This window comes from Ornithorhynchus anatinus, chromosome X3 (assembly GCF_004115215.2).
Source record: "Ornithorhynchus anatinus isolate Pmale09 chromosome X3, mOrnAna1.pri.v4, whole genome shotgun sequence".
Lineage (NCBI taxonomy): Eukaryota > Metazoa > Chordata > Mammalia > Monotremata > Ornithorhynchidae > Ornithorhynchus > Ornithorhynchus anatinus.
The window spans coordinates 11,355,420-11,382,479 of NC_041751.1; the positions used below are offsets into that span (position 1 = coordinate 11,355,420).

The 27,060-nt window shown below is 45.6% G+C and overlaps 1 protein-coding gene across 2 annotated transcripts in view; it reads left to right on the plus strand.

Moving 5' to 3' along the window:
• Nucleotides 1-25,137, plus strand: part of TRIO (trio Rho guanine nucleotide exchange factor) — a 324,651-nt gene extending 299,514 nt beyond the window's left edge. Inside the window, exons 42-57 of one of the 2 annotated variants that reach the window (XM_029054039.2) lie at nt 48-137; nt 892-984; nt 1,841-1,891; nt 2,142-2,219; nt 3,359-3,550; nt 4,622-4,799; nt 5,576-6,357; nt 10,818-11,065; nt 12,291-12,429; nt 13,204-13,231; nt 13,422-13,584; nt 15,018-15,139; nt 15,627-15,705; nt 16,478-16,678; nt 20,603-20,741; nt 22,735-25,137. In XM_029054039.2, the coding sequence (XP_028909872.2) occupies nt 48-137; nt 892-984; nt 1,841-1,891; nt 2,142-2,219; nt 3,359-3,550; nt 4,622-4,799; nt 5,576-6,357; nt 10,818-11,065; nt 12,291-12,429; nt 13,204-13,231; nt 13,422-13,584; nt 15,018-15,139; nt 15,627-15,705; nt 16,478-16,678; nt 20,603-20,741; nt 22,735-23,277 (3,126 nt within the window). In that variant the 3' untranslated portion in view covers nt 23,278-25,137. Of the gene's footprint in view, nt 1-47; nt 138-891; nt 985-1,840; nt 1,892-2,141; nt 2,220-3,358; nt 3,551-4,621; nt 4,800-5,575; nt 6,358-10,817; nt 11,066-12,290; nt 12,430-13,203; nt 13,232-13,421; nt 13,585-15,017; nt 15,140-15,626; nt 15,706-16,477; nt 16,679-20,602; nt 20,742-22,734 lie in introns of those variants that run through there. The other variant, XM_029054043.2, reaches the window with a different exon arrangement.
• Nucleotides 25,138-27,060: the final 1,923 nt, after the last annotated feature.

The window sequence follows — 27,060 nt, forward strand, 5'->3', positions numbered from 1 at the left end:
AACATTTTGGTTTTTAACTGCAATGTATTTGTTTCTTTTATTCATAGGAGAGACGGTTGCACATGTATATAGTTTACTGCCAAAACAAACCAAAGTCTGAGCACATTGTCTCAGAATACATTGACACATTTTTTGAGGTGAGTTGATATAGGGTTTCTGTAGGTTGTCGGCTGCTTGAGGGTAGGGGTGGAGTCTACCAACTGTAATATTTGTACTCTCCCAAGTGCTTAGTACACTGCTCTGCACACAGTAAGCACTCAAAAAATACCATGGATTGATTGAGGGCAAAAAGAATTTTACTTCTGGGCAGCTTAAGGTAAAAAATGGTAGTTTTCTTCAGGAAACCTCAGGAGACTAGATTTTCGATTGATTGATGCGAGCACTGTAACTGTCGGCCTTAAAAGAGGGGTATTTAGCATGAATGCAGACTACCATTCTTTGACTTTGGAAAATGCTTTCTGACTTACAAGGTCCGGTGACGATGTAGCTGAAACCTGCAGCCTTTGGCAGTGTTAAACTTAGGGCTTTTCACTCATGAATTCAAAATGATGTTTATCTGCTGCTTTTAGCCATATTCTGCAATTCACATGAGGAAGGAATTATAGTAATTGCAGAAATCAGTTAAATAAGCAAGAGAGAGTCAAAGATGTATTTGGAGAAGCAACATAGAGCCAAAAGTTGAAAACTGGAGATTTTGAAGCGTTTAATTTAGCCCTGAATAAATTGGAGGCAGTCAGAGGGAGTGAGCACCGGACAAAGAACATTGTCATAGAATGTTTCCGATGAGATTAATTGCCTGTTTTGCGGATGGCTCTTCCAACCATAACAACTATTGCGGTTTTCTTGGGATTGAGCAGATTTAAACTAAAACATTTTGTTTTACAACTCTAGGACCTAAAGCAACGGCTGGGCCATAGACTGCAGCTCACAGACTTGCTTATAAAACCTGTGCAGAGAATTATGAAATACCAGCTGTTACTGAAGGTGAGGCCAGGGCCAGTCCCACTTGGGTAACGATGCCGCCTCGGGAAACTCCGGCAGACCGGTTGGGATTTCTGTTTCTCGAAGATGATCTGTTGTGGATCCACTGAAGATGATACTTATAACACAAAATATAAAAGGCTGTCCAATGTTTTCTACTTTTGTAGGTGTTTTTTTTAAGGCACTGCCTTAAAACAATTAGAGGGAAATAAGCTTTGTATTTTTATCCCTAAAGCTCTCAACAGCAAATTCATCTTTCACGTTAAATTTATGCTTTATTTCTAGGATTATTTTTGAACTATTACAGTCTGTAGTGGAGGCTTTGGCGGAGTTCCAGAGTCATCCATCCAGTGCCTTTATATTGATTTAGCAGTATCTTGGAGTCTTTCGGACTCAAACTTGAGATTCAAAATAAGAGAAGCACTTATTAAGAGAAGCAGTTATTAAGCACTTACGTGCCAAGCACCGGATGAAATGCCAGAAAGAGTCCCTGCCCATAGGAGATGCTTAATCTCAGGGTGCTGGTTACAAGATGAGTTGGTTCTAGACATACAAGCCTTTTCTGCTGTTTCCATAAAATATAGTGCTTGGTCCCTCACTCAGGTTACTATGTTAGGTTACTATGTGCTCTGCACATAGTAAGCGCTTAACAAATACCAACATTATTATTATTAGGTTAGAAAAGTGACTGTTGGATCATCCAAAGCTTATGTGCCCCTTTTGTTGTCATAGTCAGTTATCTGTCATTTACCTTTATTTTTTATCCCATTTGAATGCAGTGAATCTCATACAGGTTTTTCCCTAACTGCCTTATTACCCTCTGGCTCTCAAACCATGCACTTTTTCTTTTCTCCAACAGGACTTCCTGAAGTATTCTAAAAAAGCAAATCTGGACACCACAGAATTAGAGGTACATTTTGTCCTTACTTTATTTTCTGTTTTCTTTATTGCTCAGACACCTCCCTAGTGTCTTCATGGCTTGGGGGAAGTTTTGGAAGAATGTGGAATTGGGGTAGTTCAGCATGCTGCTTAGAGTTCCGCTGAGGCGCTCTCACAACTGCTTGGGGAGATAAAGTGAACCTTAAGCTGTATTTTTTACATACTGTAATTGCACAGCTATTCCTCAGGCATGTTCAACTCTTCTCATTTTTCTCCAACAGAGAGCCGTAGAAGTCATGTGCATAGTGCCAAAGCGGTGCAACGACATGATGAATGTTGGTCGTCTGCAAGGATTTGATGTAATTCAGATATTTGTCTCAAAGTTTTGTGACTTCTTAGTTGAATTTTTTCTGCTCCTTAACGTGCCAGATTTCTCATTTCCACATTTCCTCAGTTTAACCCTACCCCTGTGTGAGCCCCTCATATCTCCGAAGGCCTAAGCTCCTATTTAGCACTTCCTATACATACGTTTCCATGTATACACTTACAGAAGGTATACAGCTCTGTCCTTTTTACATCTCTGTGTGCTCCTGAAAGATAGTTCCTTCCTCTCTGTCCTCTTGAAAATACTGCAGTCGGGCATCTATTAAGATACCCTATCCGACTGGGGAGGGTGGTGTGTTTCAGTACCTTAAAGTTCGTCAGAAGGCGAAACCTTCTCAGTAGACCAGAGACACCCTCCGTGGGCTACCGACTTCATCTTACAGACGGTTTGTGGAGAGGAAAAAGATAACCTGCTATCAGTGGGGCATTTGCGGGATTTATTTTTCCAGTAGCGGTGCTGGGTGGCACGGAGTCATCCACAGTGTGTCACCCTCCCCTCACGTGGCCAGCAACTTGCATTGTAGGGCAGCTTGCTGGAGGAGCCACTGCTGTCTGTGGTCCTGGGGAGGACGGAATATCTCCGAGTGACCTCTGTACCAGTAGACAGTCCTGTCTGCCCACCTGGGGTTCACGAGCTGTTATTAAGCGTGGCCCTCAGATCAGTCATAAACTAGGGTGAAAGGATGGGGACGGGGGTTCACTTAAAACTAAAGAAGGGAGCCCGACGTGACCCCTTTTGGACTCGATGTGTTGTGTGAGGACTCTAAGAATTCTCACCTCTCACCTGTCCCCTCCCTTTCCTAACCCTGTTTCTTGTGTTTATTGTTTCAACTTTCTAGACTCAAGTTAGGAGTTAATCAGGTGTTTGTTCAGTCACCGATCCATCTTTTGCAGTTGTCTGTGCAAAAGTTTGCATGGTTTTTGTTTACTGGCATGTTTTTCTTTGGAATGAGGACATATGCAAAATAGTACTAGGAAATCTCTTGTTAAAAGATCCATAGGTTAATCTGGCTACCAGTGTAGGGGAAACATACTTTTTTTTGCTTAAAAGGCAGTGTAATGTAAAGAGAATTTAGTCAGAGTGCAATTAATTTTTTCTGTTGCTTTATTTTAGGGTAAAATTGTAGCCCAGGGAAAGCTCCTCCTTCAGGATACATTTCTAGTCACAGACCAGGACGCCGGTCTTCTGCCTCGCTGCAAGGAGAGGCGGGTTTTCCTCTTTGAACAGATTGTCATATTCAGCGAGCCGCTTGATAAAAAAAAAGGCTTCTCCATGCCAGGGTTCTTGTTTAAGAACAGCATCAAGGTAACATGTGTGTGTGTGCGCACGAGTGCGTGTGATCTGTTTTCACTGCAGTGCCAATTCTACCCTAAAACTTATGACGACATAAAGGAGACTAATTTCCCCTTCTACTTTCGACTCCTTCTTCCAGACATATCCTTCCATCGTACAGACCGCTTAAACGCAGCCGTCGGTCTAAGGACCACTGTCAGAGTTGTATCTCCATGAAGCCTAGCTCAGCGTTTCCCAACCGGAGGCCTACTAGGTTCTTTGTGGCAGCTTCCCTCTGCTTCTGCCAACAGTCCTTACGACAGAGTTCAGGGGAACTTGCCACAGCTGGTCTCATCTCCTCCTTGAGGCTAGGCAGGGAGTCACTTGGCTGAGCCACAGTCCTGGGCATAGGGAGGCTGTGAGCAGCATATCTCTCTATGTCTCTCTCTCTCTCTCTCTCTAATATATCTCTCTCTCTCTCACACACACACACACACTTTGCAGGGACAGAGCTGTAGATTAAAACATCTGATCGAATCTGACCTGATTATCTTTTATCTACCCCAGCACTTAGTACAATGCTGGCCACATTGTAAGTGCTTAGCGATTACTATTTTTGTTATTATTGTCCTCCGTAAAGACATAGCCATGTGTTAAAATATCTAAACTGGAGGTGGTCTCTCCAGGGGTTTTGGGAGCAGCTCGCATGAGTGCAGCAGAGGGGAGAGTAATTTTGCCAGCACACGCTTGGAGAGAGGGATGAATTCTTAAATGCTGTGGAGTAGATGCAGGATCACCCAGTGGGTTTATGATCAATCAGAACAGCAAAAATTCCGGTATCTGAGTTCAAGTCTTTAGTTTGACTGAGCCAGGCCTCACCCCTTTCTTGGCCCTTTCATCAGAAAGTCACCCAAGTGAGGTCTTGCCAGTAGAATGCAAGGGAGCCAAAAGAATCTGTTGAACGGAGGCAGGACAAGAAAATGGGTTCAGCCTCAGGAATTTGGCTGCTGGCTGAATTCTGTGCCTTGAAGAGGAGGAGGAATAGTCTCTGGATTCGTCTCTGTGCTGAACTGACTCCCATCCCCTGTTGCTGTAACATTTCAGGTGAGTTGCCTTTGCATGGAGGAAAACGTGGACAATGATCCTTGTAAATTCGCCCTGACATCAAGGACTGCCGATGTCCTGGAAACCTTCGTCTTGCATTCTTCTAGCCCAGGTGTCCGGCAAACATGGATCCATGAAATTAACCAAATTTTGGAAAACCAGCGCAACTTTTTAAATGGTAAGAGAATCCCGAATTTCTTCCGACTGGCCAGGTGGCCCTTCTATAAGTGATGCTGGTCGATTTGAGATATTCCGTACTGGCATGGTTTCTCCAAAGTGATGGTGAGCTGAACTGAGCCCTCTAGTCTGCTTCCTCTCCCCTCTCGTGAGAAGCAGTATGGCTTAGTGGAAAGAGTAGAGGCCCGGGAGTCAGAGGACCTGAGTTCTAATCCCAGCTCTGCTCCTAATCTGCTGTGTGAACTTGGGCAAGTCACTTTATTTCTCTACACCTCAGTTTCCTTACCTGTAAAATGGAAATTTAATACCTGTTCTCCTTCTGACTTCGCTGTGAACTTCATGTGAAACAGGGACTGTGTCTGAACTGATTATCTCTTATCTACCCCAGTGCTTTCTCAGCACACTGCTTGGTGCACGACGGATACCAGAATCAGTAAAGTCATTATCCAAAAGGCTCACAGTCTTAATCCCCATTTTACCGATGAGGGAACTGAAGCACGGAGAAGTGAAGGGACATGGCTGAGGTCACACAGCAGTGGCACTGGACCATCCTATCTTTCCCCTGACCCCTTCCTTTGCGTCCGCATGCATATCAACGAATCCACAGAATCTATCAAGCGAGCGCTTTACCGTGTGCAGAGCATTATACTGTGCCCATGGAAGAGTGCCTGAGATCTAAGAGAGCCGGTAAAACACCTTCCCTGGCCACAGGGAGCTTGCTCTCTTGCATCCCGTTCCCGTTCTAACCTCTGGGTCCTTCTCTGCCTCTCCCCCTAGCCTTGACCTCACCGATCGAATATCAGAGGAACCACAGCGGAGGAGGCGGAGGCGGTCCCGGCGGCGGCCCCGGCATCGGCAACAGCAGCGGCGGCTCCGGCTCCGGCCGCAGCCGGCCGTCCCGGATCCCGCAGCCCGTCCGACACCACTCCCCAGTCCTGGTCTCCTCTGCAACCTCGGCCCAGGCAGAGGCAGACAAGATGTCAGGTACGTCCATCCACCACCCCTCCCCGCCACCCTCCAGCAGCAGCAGCACCTCCCTAGACCCCGGCCCCGGCCAGCCAAACCGACAGCCTCCCGGGGCCCGGCCCGAGGGGCCCGAGAGAGAAGCGGACCAGCAGATCCCGAAGATGAGAGTCCTCGGGAGCCCGCGGAAGGCGTGCGGGAGCGTCCCCGGCCCGGGGCCGGACGGAGCGCCCAAGGAGGCCCGGGGGAGCTCGGAGGAGAGCCGCGCCAGGAGCAGCCCGGGGGCTCTGACGCTGGGCAAGCCCAGACCCGGCGCCGTCTCGCCCGTGAACTCGCCGCCGCTCTGCCCCGCGTTCCCCGCTCCCTATGGAAAGGAGGCGTTCCCGCCCAGCAGCCCCCTGCAGAAGGGGGGCTCCTTTTGGAGCTCCATCCCGGCCTCCCCCGCCAGCCGCCCTGGCTCCTTCACTTTCCCCGGGGACAGTGACTCCCTGCAGCGGCAGGTCCACCGCCACTCGGCACACAGCAAGGACACAGACCGCATGAGCACCTGCTCCTCGACCAGCGAGCAGTCAGTGCACTCGACCCAGAGTAACGGGGTAAGGAGCGCGGAGCGCCTCTGTCCTGCCAGCTCTTCTAAAACCTTCCCATGTTACCATCACTCTTCTCCGTACTAACTTCTGGCTCTCCGGTGCTGCGCTGCTCTGAAATAATCAACCGTTCGGATACCTCCTGTCCGTTGGCCGAGTAGACACATATATAGCCTCTATGTATGTGTGAGTTTGTGTGTGCGCGTGTGCGTGTGTGTATACATAAACCACCGACTGAGAACTATGTATACAGACACAGGACTACCCAAGCCTTCTAACAATAATCGTGACTCTCTTGCCTCTGCTGAAAACATAAAATCACTAGCTCTGATCTCTACTAACTGCTCTTCTTGCTTCTTTTTTTTCTTCTTTTTTCTTTTTTTTGGTCTCCCTAATAAGATGAAGGCAAACAATTAACCTCCTGAATGTGGCAGTCACCGTGGCCTTGGTTAAGTCTTGGTTAAATTTTCCAGCTGGCAGATTGTCTTGGGGCTTTTTTTTGTCGTTATTGTTACTGTTCACTCCCCACACCCCCTACACATAACTTTTTTGGGGGGGGTTATTTTCAACTTTTTTTCCTTCGTTTATATGAGGCCTGTACTTTTCACTTGCTGCTCGCTGCTTGGTTTGCTCCCTTCGGCCTTAATTGACTTGCAGCATTTCTGTTGACTCATCTGCTGAAAAAAAAATCAAAAAATATTCAAGAAAACTTCCAACTAGCAACTCTGAGCAAACTAGACCGAAACAAACCGGGGGAAAAAAAAAAACACAAAACGGACTATCTGCCAAAAACACAAAATCCAGGCTCTCAAAGGGAAATACTTACCGCGCCCAAATTTTCACCCCGAACAAGAGAGGAGGAGACTGCTTTAGGGCATCTGGAGTTTGAACCTTCTGCACGTTTTTGTGTGGGGGCCGGGATGGAGGAAGCAGGGTAACCGACAGACTCTGCACTCGGTTTGACATCCGTCCATCTGGGGAAGGGCAGCGTTGCCCCTCTGGGCAGACTGGCCCACGACGAGCCCGCGAGAGGAGTGTCACAGCGCTTTTCAGTCCTCGTGTTACCTCTCCCTAAGTGTTGTGTTCACAAGTTGGTTGGTGTGGTGTATTTTTTTTTCCTTGGTTTTAGTTTTTTGGTTTGTTTGTTTCCTTACTCTCTCGCACAGCTCCTTCCTAGTTCCAGTTGCTGGTCGCAGCCACCTGGCCTGTAACCCTTTTCTCAAAGCATGCCCTTTGGAATTGAATCATTTCAGTGTGTAGAGGTGTTGAGATCTTTCTTTTTTTTCCCTTTTTTCTTTTTTTTTTTTTTTTTGGTCTTTTGCTTTGATCTTCAGGCCTAAAAAACAAATTCCCTTTGCATGAATTTTCTTTTCCTTCCGGTCTTCAGTTCAGTTTTCATTGGGATTGGCTTGGCCTCGACTCTCCTCTCTTTTCTGATATAATTTGTTCAACTAAATAGGATAGCTGTCATTGGTAATTGCATTTTTACTAAAATTTTTGACATAGCAATTAAGAAGCCACTTCTATTTCCCGTAACCATAAGTGTCTAGCATTTCCAGGGTGTTTAAAAATAATGTAGCTTTCTCTATAGCTAAAACTCCAGGCAGCAGGGAATGTCCTTAGTAATGTTTCACGAACCAAACAACCAAGGTGGAGCATTGAATTGAATCACCCACATCAATCGGGTGTCAAAGCAGAGCCGAAACCCGGGCCGGTGTCCAGCTACCATCGTAAATTCTGGCTTCTTGGGAAGTCTGTAGAGAAAACAACTGCTCAACTGAACCTAAATATCTTTTGTTTTCTAGGCAGGGACTTTTACATTATCAGTCAACCAATAACATGTATTGGGTACCTGCTGTTCACAGAGCACCTTACTAAGCACTTAAGAGGGGATGGTAGAAGAAGATATGATACCAGCCCACAAGGGACTTACGGTACTGTCAGTCTGGGGAAAAGAAAAATATTTAGGACCAATAACTTCTGTGTTGCTGTTTTCAATGAGTTTGGGTCTCCCATGAAGTGAAATGGGACACAAGGGCCCAGGGACAGAGCCGTTGTCCCATGAATTCCCACCAAAATGAAGCTACCCCAGCCTCCCAAATATGCCCCATCCTCAAGATCGTGGACTCACCGCCAGGATGCCCCTCACTCTGAGAGTTAGCAATCTGGGGTGGCACATCCCATGCCTCACCGGCAGGCTGCACGGCCCACTTGCAGCTCGGACCTGGTCCGGCCCTGGGATGGCAGGAAGGTTGACGGATCCCGTCTCGTTGTTCCCCAGTCTTCTACTATGGGAACTTGAAGTGCCTGGTGGAGGTTCATGGAGAGACAGAAAAGCTTCTGCCTTCACAGCTGTGACAAACCGTTCATTCATTCATTCATTCAATAGTATTTATTGAGTGCTTACTATGTGCAGAGCACTGTACTAAGCGCTTGGGATGAACAAGTCGGCAACAGATAGAGACAGTCCCTGCCGTTTGACGGGCTTACAGTCTAATCGGGGGAGATGGACAGACAAGAACAATGGCAATAAATAGAGTCAAAACCGGCCCAGGGAAGGGTGACTGCATTCACCAGGGTCAGCAGCAGGGTGGCGGAGTGTAGCTATCTGTGGATTTTTTCCCAAGTCGAAAGTTAGGTCCCAGTAAGCGTTCTCTCTGGGATGGGTTTCTCCTCTGAGAATTAACCAACACATTTAGGAAGAAAACACAATAAGCCATATTCTGCCCTTCCTCCTCTGCGGTTCAGCCGCCCCCTGAGAGATCAGGTTGCCACTTTGTGGGCACCTATTTGCCTGGATTCCCAGCCGGGTGTGAGAGAGACTTATTTCTTGGCAGAATGGGAAGACAAGTGTGAGTGTTCTCTTCCTCCATCCCTCCTGAGAAGGACTGAACCGGTTGCATTGAAGGAGCGTGAGATTGAGGCAAGATTATTTTTAACTACCAGCCTGCTGTCATAAAATGTAATACCCAATATGCAAAAATCAGAGGGCAATTGCATAATAATAATAATAGCATTAAGTGCATACTATGTGCCAAGCACTGGGGTAGATTCAAGATAATCAGGTTGAACACAGTCCCTGCCCCTCATGGAGGTCACAGTCTAAGTGGGAGGGAGATTAAGTATTGAATCCCCATTTTACAGATGAGGAAACTGCAGGATAGAGATGTTAAATGACTTGCCCAAGGTAACAGAGCAAGCAGCTATCAGTGAGAATTAGAACCCAGGACCACAGATTTCCAGGCCCATGCTCTATCTGTTAGGCCACACTGCTTCCCATATGTTCTTCTCTTAATCTTGTTGTTAGAAGAAACCTGCACCCGTCACCTGGTGCGCTAAAATGCCATTGGGCCCCTGTGGTTCTCTTTCAGCGCTCCCTGCAGTTCGCCTCTCCTATGACCAAAATGTAAAAATAAGTGTTTTTGCCACCCTGCAGTCTTCATCGTTTCCAAAGAGTTAGGATTGTGAGTGAGGACTGAAGGCCCTGTGATGTAGACTTAATTCTCTTATGTCTTGGCTGGCAAAAGGAAATATTTGTGAGCTGGAGCGAGGAGGGAATGGGTTAGAACACCACGGGCCTGGCAGCAGGTTTGCAAGGGCAAATGAACTTTCCCTTAAGCCAGATGGTAGGTAATTTGCTCTTTTAAAAAAATTCATTAAACTGTTGATTCCTTGGATACTTGCTGGAATATGAAGAAAATTATGGTGTTAAGCAGCTCTCTCAATACCAAGCATTTTGCTCAACTCTGGCAAAATCAGATTGGCCAGAGTACCTTTTCTGGTTGGGGCTCACAGGCTGAAGGCAAATATCGTATCCTTTTTTACCGATGAGGAACCTGACTGTGTGGCCCAAGGTCACATGCTAAGGCCAGGGACAGAGCCAGGCCCAGGACTCCCAACTCTCAATCCTGTGCTCTTTCCAAGATAGGTCTTGGCACTTAATGTGAATTGTGTCTTGAAGGCGGGGCAAACCCCAACTCGTATGAAAAATTGAGTGCAGGACCATCGTCAGATGTTACAATCAGACAATTCCATGTCCGCACACATCAACCCCCGTTGTATTATCTGCGTCAGCGAGGAGGGGGGCCGGATGACACTGCTTTTAGATTTCCATTGACCATGTTCTGGCCACGATGCGAAGTCAAGATAAGCCTGTGACATCAACAGGCAGAACTGACAGACCTCTAATCAAGGAGACAGTCTTAAAAGGACTTCATCAACATTTCTCTGCCCAACACGAGGTGATACATTTGTTGAAAGAGATGAGAACTGAAGGAAAAGCTGAAATGTGACTCTCTCTCTCTCTCTCTCCCCCCCCCCACCCCCCCGCCTGCCTCCCTTTCCCCCCTTTCTCTCTCTGTCCTGTGACTACAAAGGCAAACTAAGTGCTTCCGGGTCTCATGGCCCCATTGGAAACTGGGGTGGGATCCATCTTTGTAAGCAGTTTTTCCCTTTCTCTGTTCCCCCAGAGTGAAAGTAGCAGCAGTAGCAATATCTCCACCATGCTGGTGACACACGATTACACGGCAGTGAAGGAGGATGAGATAAATGTCTATCAAGGAGAGGTCGTGCAAATTCTTGCCAGCAACCAACAGAACATGTTTTTGGTGTTCCGAGCCGCCACCGACCAGTGCCCCGCAGCCGAAGGCTGGATTCCCGGCTACGTCCTGGGGCACACCAGTGCAGTCATCATCGATAACCCTGATGGAACTATAAAGTGAGTGTCCATTTCCGGGAGGAGGAGGGACAGGTTGAAGAGGGAGAGGGAGAACGACAATTAGAGCCAGAGTCCTCCTCGAGCAGTCAGTCAGTCAATCAGTGGTATTTACTAAGCGCTTACCGTGTGCACAGCACTGTACTAAGCGTTTGGGAGAGTACAATGCAACAGAATAAGCGGACCCGCTCCCTGCCATAATGAGCGTCTTCATTGAGTGCCTGCTGGGTGCAGAACATTGCACTCAGTGCTTGGAAGAGGACAGTAAAGGTGGCAGAAATGATCCCTGCCCTCAAGGAGCTTATGGTCAAGAGGGGCTGAAGTGAATTCAAACCACTGTGCAGAATCTAATCCAAACTCTGAGAAAGGAAGAGTTACTTAGCGAACTGGCTGTGGTAATTGGTTGGGGGTCCGTGATCCTAAACTTTAATTGGGCCCGATATTTAGGTAAGCTGGGCATTGATTGGAGGAAGACGTGCATTTTTGCAGTTAGTGGATGCTGTGGTAGCTTAATACTCCAAGAGCTTAGAAACAGAAACCAGGGAATTTGAAAGGATTGATTTGCCTTAAAGAGGGCCTTTCCTGCTCTCTGGGTGTAATTTATATCCCAGTAGAGCCTAGCTGACTTAGAAATTTGAAACTTGTCACTGCATGACTGAGGAAGTAAACCCCCTCCCATCTCTTTCATTTCACTGTTGCAAAGCCCGCTCTTCCTCACTGGCCTCAGTGTGGTTGAAGATTGGCCAGGAGGAGGCTCTGTCCCAGTTTCCCAGAAGGCAGACCAAAGAAGGGCATTTGACAAGCAAAGTTTCCGAGCAGGATATCGTAATAAACCCCAGAAGTAGTTGGACTCAGATATTCTTTGTAGTTTGTTCAGCTTAAATTAGCAAACTCCTTTCTATGTCTAGTTTGGTTTTCTTAAAAGAAAAAAAAATCTTCCCAATTACTCTTTAATCTTAAATTTGAAAACTGAGCACCCAGAACGTATTTCTAATATAAAAGTCCCAGGAGATGTGTTGTTCACTGCACTGCTTCTTAACATAAAACCCCAAGTAGTTGTTTAGCAGGGGCACCTGAGGCTCATTATGGGGCCCTTTGGCCCATTTGCATTGTATTTTGCTTCCCAGATTTAGTTTTGACAGCTCTCCAAGGGAAATTGAAAGAGAACAATGCCCTGTAGAACATTAGGAGGTCAGAGGATTTAACAGAAGACTTAATTTGCCTCTAGGAAGTCAACATCTTGGCACACAGCACTCCGTTTAAGGAAAAAATCTGAGAAAAAAGATAAAGACGGCAAAAGGGAAGGCAAGTTAGAAAATGGTTACCGTAAATCCCGGGAAGGACTCACCAACAAGGTTTCCGTGAAGGCAAGTATCCGGGGTGGAGAGGTGAGGGGGGCGGGGGAGTGTTTTACATCCTTCTTGACGTGTTCCTCCAGGCACACAACGGAAGGAATGAATGCCATGGGATAAGGGACTAGCATCCCAGCATGCTACACGGCAGTGTGCAATTTAAACTGTTCAGTTGGGAAGATGGGATGTGAGAGCCCTGCCTCATTGTTTCAGATTTCAAATTTGAGAAGCAGCGTTCCCTAGTGTAAAGAGCAGGGACCTGGGAGCCAGAGGACCTGGGTTCTAATTCCAGCTCTGCCACTTGTCTGCTGTGTGACCTTGGGCAAGTCACTTCCCTTCTCTGGGCCTCGGTTACCTCCTCAGTAAAATGGGGATTAAGATTGAGAACCCCATGTGGGACAGGGACTGTGTCCAACCCAATTTGCTCGTTTCCACCCCAGCGCTTAGGACAGTGTCCGGCACAGAGTAAGTGCTTAACAAATGCCACAATTATTATTACTAACAAATACCATAAAAAATGTAATTTTCCTGTAATACGTTCCTTTGTCCCTTGAGTTTCCTAGAGGAAAAACCACCTCTATATATTTATTTGGGGTAGGTAGGTAAAATTGGCCAACTTTTTTAGGATGACCTAACCATGGGATAGGGTTCAAAGAAGATAAAGCTGATGGCTTTGACTAAAAATTTCCCATGCAGATTGTTGAGAAATTAGATTTTTAAGAACTGAAAGAAATATCTGTGTAAGAAATGCACTCTTTCTGTTACAATAACTCTTTCTTGTTGTTTCAGCTTCTCAATCCCAACTACATTTATGATGGTAAGTTTTCTTTTGGCTCCTGATATTAATAAACATAGATTTAGGGGAGAGAGCATTTAGATACCCTGATATAGGGTTACGGGGCCTGAGCTGTTCAGATTCAGCAGTCTTGTGCATGTGGAGAAACGAGGGAGGGAATCGAAGGAACAGGCTGTAAGACTGGTAACGCAATTGCTTCTTCTTTTCTCAGTTCCCCCAGAATTTATAATCCCATTAAGTGAGGTAACATGTGAGACAGGAGAGACAATTGTTTTTCGATGTAAAGTTTGTGGTCGCCCCAAAGCTTCAGTAACTTGGAAGGGCCCTGAACACAATACCCTGAACAACGATGGGCACTACAGCATCTCATACAGGTGTGTGTGTGTGTGCGTATGCACGTGTGCATGTTCTTGTGTTGCTCAACATACCCTGGTGGGTGACTGGGGTGCCGGGGGGAAAAGAGGGAGGCAAGGTTTGAAAAGTAAGAAAAGCCCTTTCCATTACGGCCTGAAGCACAATGGTACTTGAAATTTTCCCTGTCCAAACTATCTCATTATCAGTTTGCAGAATGCAGCACCAGGCCTCTTCAATTTTAACTGTCTGATAAACTCAGCTGTAATTTTTGCCCACTGCACCCCATCAGTCATGACTTCTTCCACCAAAAAGTTAAGCGACTTCCAATCTTGCCACTGGGCCCGCTTCTCAACACTCCTGCCTCTGACTGCTCCAAATCCATCAGATCCCTGCACTGTTCTTCACATCTCCTAAGCCCCCCTGAAATCCCATCTTGTCCACAAAGCATTCTCTCTTATTGATTACCCCAACCCCAGGTCCTATTATCCCAACAACCACCCTGAACACATATGTTTAGAGACAGATTCCTTAGCCCAGATGTAGTACTCTACATGTAAATGCTTAGATTCTCTTCCATTTGTTCATTAGGCTGTCATTTTTCATACTTGAGGTGTTAATAGTAGTAGTAGTAATATTTGTATTTATTAAACACTTACTATGTGCCAAGCACCGTACTTAGCACTGGGGTAAATACAGTCATACACAATTCCCATTCCAGCACAGGAGAAGAAGAGCAGGTACTTCACAGTTCTTTGACAGATGAGGAAACTGAGGCCCACAGAAGTTAAATGACTTGGCCAAGGTCACACAGCAGGCCAAAGGCAGAGTCCAGATTAGAACCCAGATCTCCTCACTCCAGGTTCTGTGCTTTTAATAATAATAACAATAATAACAATAACTGCGATAATTGTTAAGCACTTACTATGTGCCAAGCACATTGTTCTAAGCACTGGGGTAGATACGAGGTAATCAGGTTGGACGCAGTCCATGTCCCTCACGGGACTGACAGTCTTGATACCCATTTTACAGATGAGGTAACTGAGGCACAGAGAAGTTAAGTGACTTGCCCAAGGTCACACAGCAGACATGTGGCAGATCGGGATAAGAATTCATTACCTCTGACTCCCAGGCCCATGCTCTTTCCACTAGGCCATGCTGCATCCACCTGCTACCAGCTCTCTCGATGTATCTCCCCCCTGCTCCCACTACCCGAGAATGAGTTGGGTCTTCCCGTCTCACCCATTAGGTTGTAAATTCCCTGAGGGCGGAGACCATGTCTGTTTCCTCTCTTGTACTCTCCTAAGCTCTTAGCACAGTGCTCAGCACACATATGGCATTCAGTAAATTCTGATACCTGAATAATTGATCAAGAATTGATGGGCAGTAGGGGTAGAACAGAAGCAGTGGATGGTTCTCCATCCTGGCTTTATGTGCTCTTTCATGTGTTTGGCAGTGATTTAGGAGAGGCCACTCTGAAAATCATTGGTGTGACTACAGAAGATGATGGCATCTATACCTGTATAGCTGTAAATGACATGGGCTCAGTTTCATCTTCAGCCAGTCTGAGAGTTCTAGGTAAGGAATTTTTCTTTCCGCTGCTTTTTGATCCCTCAGAAATTATGTAAGAAGTCTTTATTCCATGTGTCTCAAAAGGAGAACTAAGGAGGGTGCAAATGGCAATTGTTTAGTAATGTATTTTCAGGATTATTTCATTATTAAATGAAAAATGGTCAGAATAAATTCAATCCACTGGAATGTTCAAAATCTCTACCTTTCCAAGCATACCATAAAGCTACTATAATCAATATAATTTGAATGCAATACTTTAATAATTCATAACCTTATTTTCCACTCTACTCCGGCACACATGCATGTGATACTTTTCTTAACATGTTTTATGTTCCCATTATAGTTAAATCTCAGGAGACTGAGGTTGGGGGGGAGAAGGGGAAAGAGAGAGAGACACCCCATGTATAACTTTTTCAGGCACCCCAACTGCCTATGTCTGTATGTCTGTCTGGGTAGCCTATGGGCTCTAAGCCTGATGCTTCCTTCCTTGCAGGTCCAGGAAGTGATGGGATCATGGTCATCTGGAAAGACAACTTTGATTCCCTGTTCAGTGAAGTGGCTGAGCTTGGCAGGTATGGTTTAATCTACCCAATAATAATAACTGATATTTGTTAAATGCTTACTATATGCCAAGCACTATATGAAGTAAGCACTGGAGTAGATACAAAGTAATCAGGTTGAACATGGTCCCTGTCCCATACAGAGGTGACAGTCTAAGTGGAAGGGAGAACAGGTATTGAATCCTCATTTTACAAATGAGAAAACTAAAGCACTGAAAAGTTGTGACTTGCCTAAGATCACACTGCAGGCAAATGTCAGAGGCGGGATTAGAATCCAGGACCTCTGACTCTGAAGGCCTGTGTTATTTTCGCTAAGCCTCAGCTGTCGAGACAACACTGAGGGGAAATAAAGGAATAAGAATAATAGTAATAATAATTGTAGTAATTGTTCATGTGTACTATGAGCAGAACACTATACTAAGCACTGGGATAGATACACGGTAAGCAAATCGGCGTAGTCCTCCTGTCATACATGTGGCTCAGGGTCTAAGAAGTTTAGTTCAGTAAGATTTTGCAAACCATAGCTACCTCAGAATCTAGCTTGAAGCTTGTTAGTTATTCAGGTGGCACTTTGCTGACCATTGTTTCAACTGAGTTACATCTTACGGGTTGCACATCATAGACACACACACACATACACACAGGACACGACACCCCCTGGAGTGAACTCCCTGGGTTGAGATGAACCGTTTCTTTTGTGGTCTCATGATCCCTGACATTTAAGCTCTGTAACCCACACTGAACTCTCCCTCTGTCTCTCTCTCTCTTTCTCTGTCTCACTCAGGGGCAGGTTCTCTGTTGTAAAGAAATGTGACCAGAGAGGAACCAAGCGATCAGTGGCCACCAAGTTTGTGAACAAGAAGTTGATGAAGCGAGACCAGGTGACCCATGAACTCGGAGTCATGCAGAACCTCCAGCATCCCCTCCTCGTCGGCCTCCTTGACACTTTTGAGACGTCCACCAGCTATGTCCTAGTGTTGGAGATGTGAGTATGCTCTGCTGCTCCCCGGGCCCACCTTCTCGCTACCTCGGGCCTATCCTGGGTTTTTCGTAAGGAGTGAAAGGAGCTATGGGAGTTCTTGGGTTCCAGAAAACGGCTGGGAACCGGGGTGGAGATCTGCTGGGGCAATTTTGGAAAATTTCAGAAAGACACAGAGCAGCACTGCTGTGTCAGTCAAGCAATAGTATTTATTGAGCACTCACTCTATGCAGAGTGCCATACTGAGCATTTGGGGGAGTATAGTACAGTAGAACTGGTAGACCTGTTCCCCGTCCACAAGGAGTTCACAGTCTAGAGGGGGAAACAGACATTAAAATAAGTAAATAAATTACGCTTAAGTACATAAATGCTGTGGGCCTGAGGGTTTGAATGATTATCAAGTTATTAAAGGGTAGGCAATGCAGAAGAAAGAGGGACTAGGGGAAAAGATGGTTTCAAGGGGGATATGATTTTAATGAGGCTTTGAAGTTGGGGAGAGTGGTGATCTGTCAGATATGAAGGATGAGAGAGTTCCAGGCCAGAGGCAGGACACAGACAGGAGAGAAATGTATGGGCTAGGCTGTAGCAAGAAATCAGTGAGGTTAGGTTGGAGGCGATCGAGCCTATTGAGCGCTTTAAAGCCGAGGGAAAGGAGTTTCCGTTTGATGTGGAGGTGGATGGGCAACCACTTGAGGTTCTTGAAGAGTGGGGAGACTTGTACTTAGCAGTTTATTAGGAAAATGAACTGGGCTCCAGAGTGAAGTACGTACTGGAGTGGGGAGAGGCAGGAGGCGAGGAGGCTGATGCAGTCGTCTAGGTGGGAATAGGATAAGTGTTTGGATCGGGGTAAAAGCAGTTTGGATGGAGAGGAAAGGGCAGATTCTAGTGATGATGAGAAGATAGAAATGACAGGCTTTGGTGACAGATTGACTATGGGGATTGAATGAGAGATATGAGTTGAGGATTACGCCAAGGTTATGGGCTTGTGAGACAGGTGGGACATATATGGTGATGGGGAGGACAGTGTTTGGGTGGGAAGATGAGGAGTTCTGTTTTGGACATGTTTAGTGTGAGGGTTATGGCAGCAAAGTATTGAGACTGTGGAGACTAGAGATTTGCAAAAGTAAAAGCAAAACACACCACCATAATAATATAGTAATTTTGGTGTTTGTTTGGGTTTGCTGGAATTGGTTGTAAATACCAGCCTTCAAGGTAGTTATGATTGTACTGGGGATACAAGACTCAACATGAATAAAAGTTCTTTAGGCAAAAGTCACAAGTATAGGGAAGGCCCTGGAAGCTGGGAGATCTGAGTTCAAGTCCCAGCCTCATCCTCGTCAGCTGGGAGGCCATGGGCACATCACTAGACTTCTCTGAACCTCATCTTTTTCCCCATCTGTAAAACAGGGATAAAATAGATTGTGAAACTCACTGGGACAGGGACTGTGTCACCAGTGCTTAGTTCACAGTAAGCCCTTAATAAATTATTGGGTTATGGAGCCTGAAAGATACATATCTTGTCTCCAGTGATACCAGCATTAGGATTTTATGGATAGAGCCCGGGCCTAGGAGTCAGAAGTTTGTGGATTCTAATCCGGGCTCCACCACTTGTCTGCTGTGTGGCCTTGGGCAAGTTATCTCATTTGTAAAATGGGGATTAAGACTGTGAGCCCTACGTGAGACAGGGACTGTGTCCAACCCTATTTGCTTGTATCCACCCCAGCACTTAGTACAGTGCTTGGCACATAGGGCTTAACGAATACCATCGTTATTGTTTTTATTATTATTATTATTATGTGTGCCATGTGCCTAGGGACAGATGGTAAGGCACAAAGACATTTATCCCCGCCTCCTCTAGACTGTAAGCTCCTTGTGGACAGGGAACGTATCTGCTAACTCTGTTGTATTGTACTCTCCTGAGCGCTTAGTACAGCACTCTTCTTATAGTAAGTGCTCAACTGATATCACTGATTGACATTCAGTTGGAGATATCCTGAAAGCAGGAGGAAATGCGAGGGAGCGTAGACGGAGAGAGGTCAAGGCTGGAGAGGTAGATTTGGTAACCATCCACATAGAGATGGTAGCTGAAGCCATGGGGGCGAGTGAGTTCTGCAAGGGAGTAGATGGAGATAGAGAATAGAAGGGGACCCAAGGGAGACTTTTGAGGGACTCCCACTGCTGGAGTCTGTTCATATAAGTGTTACTGTTAGGGTTCAGTCTGACCATTTGCCCTGGAGCAGGCTCAGGCTAACAGTTTGTCCCGTAGCCCTGACCTCTCTTCGTCTTCATTCCCTGTCTCAAATATCGGTAGAGGGAGACTTCCCTCAGAGCTGCAGGAATTTGGGACCCGGCCGCCCGCTGACCCTGATCTTATGGTCTATATTTCCTGCTGTGTTGCCTTCTCCCACCCCTGCTGTCTCAACCACTTGTTTCTGCAGACTTTCTTTAGGCAAGGCTAGCCACCCAAATTGGATGTGGGCTAGGAGCCTGGCTAAGGTGGTGGCCACAGAAGGAAGGTCCATCCTCTACTAGCCAATCAGAATCTTCATTTTACCAACTCCCAGCAGAAGGGTGAGGGACGAGAACCAAGTATCTGATGGCTTCTCAGTAGCTCAGACTCAGAAGTGTGTTCAGGTGGTAGGAGGGCTTTTTGAGTCGGTAGAACCAGACAAAAGGCACCCAACTCGCTCACCCTGCTTTTCCTTTGGCCTTTCTGTGCATCCCCTTTTCCACTCCTGGGATGGCAGCGTACAGAGTCCCTCTTCCTCCCCTATGGGGTCGGTCTCACTGCCACCACAGCAGACAATCGTTGGAAACACACTGACCCAGAATAATGTGTGGGTACCAAAGGAGAATCACCAGAAAGCCTCTCTTGTCTGCTTCCTTATCTGCGAGATGGAGAAATAATACAAATTCTTCTTTCTTAGACTGTATGTGATCAGTTTACCTTATATCTAGCCCAGCATTTAGCACAATGCTTCTGTGGAGAAGCAGCATGGCCTAGTGGAAGGAGCACAGGTCTGAGAGGACCAGAGTTATAATCCCGGCTCCACCACTTGCCTGCTGTGTGATCCTGAGAAAATCACTTCATTTCTCTGCGCCTCGGCTACCTCATCTGTAAAATTGGGATTAAACTCTGTGCCCTATGTGGGACGCAGACTGTGTCCAACCAGATTATGTGCCTGGTACATAGTAAGCAATGAGTAAATGCCATTTAAAATATTATAATTTAAAGAATGATTTACTGTATCAGGCATCTCTGACCACTGGGAAAGGAAAAGGTTGAATTTTCATTTTCAATGGAATTAGAGTTTGATTTAATTTCCTTTCATTTCAGAGAGGTCAATCGATTTTACTGACTGTGCTAAGTAGTTTCCACCCAGTTGTCATACAATGCAGGGTTTGCACTCTTACTAATCTCAACATAAAGGAAAGATTCCACTGTCCTGCTCACTCACCTCAAATTTACACATATGCCATTTCTACTGTAGTTTGCCAGAACCGAATAAGCTCGTGATGTAAGATATCTAATTCCCAAACATCCCCACCACTTTAAAAATGGCCACTCTCCAAATGGAATTTGTGCCTCTTAAATTCACCATCAGGGCAACAGATGGAAGAGGCTTCAGCGAGTTCTTTTAGCCTTTTGGACTTCATAAAAAAAGATTGGTTCCATAACTATGCCTCACTGGAATCGTCTGTGCTCCAGTGAAAAAGTTGCTGTCCCTGGGCAGTCTCATGAAATACTGTTAAAACCCAAATATCCTTGGGAGATTTTCATTTGAATACAAGTAACTATCAATGAAATGAGAGCAGTATAGGAAAAGAGTAGCCATGGCTAAAAGGAAAACATTCTTACCTCTTGGCTCTCTTGAAATACAGTTTTTCATTCCGAGACCAGAATTGACCCAGGAATTCATCCCCTCTTAGGGCCGACCAAGGTCGTCTTCTAGACTGCGTTGTTCGATGGGGCAACCTCACCGAAGGGAAGATCAGCATGTATCTGGGGGAGATTCTGGAAGCTGTCCAATACCTCCATAACTGCAGAATAGTCCATCTGGACCTAAAGGTGAGTAGAAAATACATAGTAGCAGCAAGTGACTGGGTTCGGGTATATAGTCCTTATTTAAAGGCCAAATTCTATACATCTTATATCTGTATAAATATAACCTTAGGCCTGTAATGGTAAGTGACCCATTCCAAATAGCCCAGGCTCGAATACCTTACATGTGTGTTAGCCTTGATCTGCACTTTTTCAAACAGACTTGGTGTATTTTTGGCTGTCTTTTTTTCCACTATAAGCATGTTAAGCTCACAGAATACAGCATACAATTGCTCTAAGACTTTCTCTTTCCAGTGGCGCTCTGGCTCATAGCTAAATCCAGAACTCTGTTATGAATCTGCAGTAGAGCAGAGAAACATTACAGCCCTAGAGTTCTTCTGCAGCGAGAACAGGGAATGAAGGTGACAGAAAATCAGTGTTTTAATCTGTGTGGTCCCAGTTGTGGTTTGTTCCTCCTTGTGAGTATAACAGTGATATAGTATTTCCTGTCCCCTATCCTGGTTGTAATGCTGCTTCCACTAGAAAGCAATGTGGCTTATTGGAAAGAACCTGGGCTTGGGAGTCACTGGTCATGGGTTCTAATCCTGGCTCTGCTATTTGTCTGCTGTGTGACCTTGGGTAAGTCACTTAACTTCTCTGGACCTCAGTTCCCTCATCTGTAAAATGGGGATTAAGATCGTGAGCCCCATGTGGGACAACCTGATGACCTTGTACCTACCTCAGCGATTTGAACGGTGCTTGGATCATAGTAAACGGCTTAACAAATACCATCATTATTATTAGTAGTAGTAGTAGTATTCCTTGAGCACTGACCACATACAGAGTGCTTGAATTACCAAGAAAATGGAAGACACCATTCTTGCCTTTGAAGAACCTTTAATTTGATAGGAGAAGCAAGACAAACAAATTCAGATACCCAACAATATCTGCAAAAGACACATTCTGGAAAAAATAAATAATGCAATGTGAGACTTCATATAATGAGCCCTGGGTTGCCCATTCAATTCTGTTATAGAGTTGAGGGTTTATTTCCACCAAAAGCCCTTTGGTCTCGAGGCATACTGAAATTGCATTTAACTAATTGGGCTTCCTCTCTGATTTGCCTTCTCCCCTCCTCCCCACTGTCCTTCCTCTTTCAAGTCAGGGCCAGAGAGTTTTAGGAGGAGCAAACCAGTGACCCCTTCACAGAGATTCAGTAAGATACCACTGCCCATCAAATTAGGAGTAGTAAAGTCCAAGCGGGCTATCCCAGCAGGCAGCAGGGCAGCTGGGGCCCTGGGATTTCTCCTGAGATTTTCCCGACTCTCAGGAATGGAGGCTCTGCCACCTCTCAATCTGCTCCGAGCAGCCAGCCACGATAAGGATTTAGCTGGCCCCACACCTCTGGGTGGGAAATGGCTAGCTGAATCAGCTCTCTTCCTACCAGCCTCAGCAGAGATTCACAATCCTCAAAATGCAAATTTCGATGGACCACAGATAGCATGGGTCCCTTCATTTATAAAGTGCATTGAAGCAAGTGTTATTCTCCTGACTTGCCCCATACAAATATCTCTGATAAATACGTGCATCCTAATGGTGCAGGTGTTTAGTTGTCGTTTGGACACTTGCAGGAGCCTTTCAGAACCCTAAAGAAATGGTTTAAGCAACCTTTTTGGGTGAGCAATTGCATACTCAGAGAATGAGTTCCAGCACGTGTGATGAGCTCATGAGCACAGGCACTGTGTCCAAACTGATCATCCCGTACCTTCCACATTGCTTAGTACAGTACTTAGCACAGGGTAAGCCCTTAACAAACACCACAGTTGTTACTACAAAACAGATTTTGGCTCTTCCGCCCTTTAGCCGATAGCATTCGCGTACTGCCCTTGGGGAGTTTCTGCCGTGCCTCTCAGTTGAACTGTGGTGATGGAGGTGGGCACGAACCCAAGAGTCCTTTCGATCGACGAGTCCGGGCTTGCCAGACCCTGTTCCTTTATTACTCTCGTATTATATTTTCTAGCCTGAAAACATTCTGGTGGACCAGAGCTCGGCCAAGCCAACCATCAAACTGGCCGACTTTGGAGACGCAGTTCAACTCAACACCACCTACTACATCCACCAGTTACTGGGAAGCCCAGAGTTCGCAGCTCCCGAAATCATCCTCGGAAACCCTGTCTCTCTTACCTCAGATATTTGGAGCATTGGAGTGCTCACATACGTCCTTCTTAGTGGTGTCTCTCCTTTCCTGGACGACAGCGTAGAGGAAACCTGCCTAAACATTTGCCGCTTAGACTTTAGTTTCCCAGATGACTACTTTAAAGGAGTTAGCCAGAAGGCCAAAGATTTTGTATGTTTCCTACTACAGGACGATCCTGCTAAGCGTCCTTCTGCTGCCCTGTCCCTCCAGGAGCCATGGCTGCAGCTGGGCCACGGCAAAAGTGCTGACAGCATCGATACATCAAGACTGACTTCTTTCATTGAGCGGCGAAAACACCAGAACGATGTTCGACCCATTCGTAGCATTAAAAACTTCTTACAGAGCAGGCTCTTGCCTAGAGTTTGACCTATCTTGAAGTTCTTTCTCATTCTCTTTCACCTGCCAGTGAGACTGGAGATAAAATTACTCCTGCCAAATCAGCTGTTAATTTGAATTTTGAGGAGAAAAACAACAACCCACAGCCAATCAGCTGCTAATACGTTCATCGTGTGAATTGCATTCCAGGGACGCTGCGTAGAGCAGCACTTGGGACTACAAATGCAAGCTCTGCTGGGGTGGAGGATTTTTTCATGTTATGCTCTGCAAAGGTCAGAGAACGTTGCTGGATCACAGTGTTTTATTCAGGTTTCTGCAAAAAAAAAAAAAAAGGATACTTTTTTTAAAATACGAAAAAGAATTTTGCAAAAGAACTTAAAGTTTTCAAGATTTATTCGAGGAAAAGAAAAATGCCCAAGTTCAAACCACTGGTATTAATGGACAAAACCAACACACACGGAGAAGACTAGCCAAGTGGCCGTCCGTGGACCTGGTTGCCATCGGCACCTCGCTTTCCACCTGGACGTAGAGCTTTTCCAGTTCCTTCGTCTACACGTCACTCACATAGCGGCAGTGCACTGAGACCGGACTCTGCTTTTAAGTGCATCCAACCTCAAACTTTTGCATACAGATAGAATGAATCGTTTTGCTCTGATGAAATGTAGGCCTTACTTGTACATAGACTGTTTCCTGCCTTCGGTCTATAACTCACCCCCACCCTCACCTCTCCCACCCTTTTTCCGAAATGGTGGAACACCACTGTGCGGGTCTTCAGTGTGGGCTCTGACGTTGACACCCCATCAGAACCAGACTTCATGTTGGGTTTGACCCCACCCCTCACCCCACACCTGCCACTCAGATTGTTGCACAGTATACAGTCAGATGAAAATATTGTAAATGCACTCATTGGGATTTTTCTGTTTTATTTCATATCATGTGCAATGTTGTGGCTTTAACATTTTATGCAACTATTTATGAGGACCTCTGTTGTAACTGTAATAAATATATAGAAAAAGCACATGCTCAGTATGGCGAGCTGTATGGTTTTGTCCGTGTGCGTGTCCAGCGGATGTGTGGGTGGTGGGCGGGATTGTATCACTGTGCTCTTGGTTGGAGGTCGCTAACACATAGTGAAGATCAGGATCAGTTTTCAAGACTGTAAAATAGGATTTCCTACTCCAAATCTAAAACTGGATATGGTAACATTTAAAAAATGTATTGTATTATTATTCAAAATGCCAAAGTATTATTTTCCCAAAATCCATCTTGACATTTACTCCTTTTTAGAATTTTTAAATGTTTATTTTCTGTACAATAATCAGCCGACTTCTTGTGCTCTTTGGTAAAGAATTCCCGTCGAGCAGCCGCAGAACCTGACACGTGTGACTGTGTCCCAGTGCAGTTTTTTGGGGGAAGAAGGTAACGTTGATCCGGGAGGTATTTTTAAACTAACCGTTGTGGTTTTCTTGTCCGGCGTTGAGTTTGCATGGATGTGTTTTCATCTGTGTTTTGGAAATACAGCGAATAGGAGACCATCCTGCACCCTCCAATGGGAGACCTGGGGGGTCTTGAGCCATAAACCGGCTTGCATAGCTAGCTCTGCAGCTTCCGATGTATTTTATTTATTCCTTTATTTCTGTTCTTTGTAAAGTTGTACAGACACTTTTAAGAAACAACTACAAGAAACTCAGAACTGGATATGTATTCATACAAACCTCATAACTTCCGTTTGTATTTTTTTTTCTTATTTCAGTTAAATTTCCACATGATTTTGCATGTATATTTCTTTGTACAGAGACTTACATGTTTACACAATAAGATGTGATGTAAATATTTTATTTTGCCATCAGTTATTTTAAACAAAATTAAACATTTGACATATTTGTCTGATTTTTTTGTTGTAGGCCTTTTATTCAGATTGGTTCTGTTGTAGAAATGCTTTGTAGTTGTCCTATGGTGGCTTTTTCACTGGCAATATCTGTGAATGCTCCTTAGATGATGCATTGTTTCGATTTTAAAAGCCTAACCTGTCCATCTAGCTCCTCGGAGCTCCATTCCGGAAACCTTTTGCATTCTTCCTTTTCTTCCTCCTCCTCCTCCACCTACTCCTCCTCTTCAGTTAATATTTATCAATGATCAAATTAAAGATGGGAAAAAATGTAATGGATATTCACAGAATGGTTTGTTAGGGTTTTTTGACTGTTCAGCTGTTCTCTACTTTGACTCACTGCTGTCTTTACCAACAAACATGAGAGCCGAAGTCCCAAATCAGTGGTGTTTACTGAATACTTTGCGCAGAGTGTTGTACTGAGGACTTGGGAGAATTCAATACAATTGGTAGGCTTGTTATCTGCTCTCAAGGAACTTATAGTGTAACCTGGGAGACAGATATTAAAATGAATTTCAGGTAAGTGAAGCAACTGAGTAGAAGGATGTGTACATACATGCTGTGGGGGGGGGTTTGTGGGGAAGGGGTAATCCAAGTATTTTGAGGTAGGAGGGGGTTGCGTGAGATGGCCAATTATCTGTCCGTCCGTCCGTCCCCCCTCTCCCTCTTCCCCTTCCCCCGCATTTCCATGGCTAGAAGACAGTGGGGTACTCTTAGTGAACTTGGTGTGGTGAGGTGTGGGGAGAGGGTTAACACTGGACCGTCTGCCTTTTACACTCTGCCTCTCTCCACCCCAACTGTTGGGGGTTCCTCAACCATCAGGGGTGCTCGCCAAGCCGACTCATAAATTTCTTGCTAGAAGCACCTCCGTTCTGAAATGGCTGCCAAACCCTGACATCTCTCGATTGCATTTGTCACAGGACCGCAAATGGGAAGATGCCCTATACCCGGGGAAGAGTGAGCTCTGCTACGTCTTTCAACAACAAATGGTAAAGCGGGTGTTCTGCATGTGCAAGAACCGAGTAAAAGCTGAAGTCATTTCCAGCGTCAGATGCCAACTGCCCCTAAAAGGACTTCAGTTTCTTGGCTTGTTTTGTTGGTTTTTTTCTTAAGAGCTCAAAATTCTACCAGCATTACAGCCCCAAATATGGGCAACTCTTTTTACAGGCTCGTATATTATTGCCCAAACTCGACAAATTCGGGAAGGAATTGCTTCCATGGGTGGGACTCCATCAATCGATCAATCAACTAATGGTATCCCTTGAACACTTACCAGGTGCAGAGCAACACTGTACTAAGCACTTGGGAGAGTGCAGTTCATCAGAATTGGTAGGCATGTTCCCTGCCTACGATGAGCTTGGGAAAGCTCCAGGAGGCAGTTGCAACAAGGCTGAATGGGCTGTGCCAGCAAGTAACTTGTGAACAGCGTGGTTTAGTGGAAAGAACCCCGGGCTTGGTAGTCAGAGATCGTGGGTTCTAATCACGGCTCCGCCCCTTATCAGCTGTGTGATCTTGGGCAAGTTACTTCACTTCTCTGGGCCTCAGTTACCTCATCTGTCAAAAGGGGATGAAGACTGTGAGCCCCACGTGGGACAACCTAATTCCCTTGTAGCTACCCCAGTGCTTAGAACAGTGCTTGGCACATAGTAAGCGCTTAACAAATGCCAACGTTATTATTATTATCCATATCTAACCCTTTGTTCTAACCATTCCCTTAGTTCTGCTCATATAACTGGACTACTGACAGAATGGAGTTGGGAGAAACATATTCCAGAGCCCCTGACCCCAGAGAATTGTGAGTATGTTTAATGCAAATGATGATAACGATAACTGGTATTTGTTAAGCTCATACTACGAGCCCAGCACTGTATAAAGCGCTGGGGAAATAAAGGATGATCAGGTCAGACACTGTCCCTGACCCACAT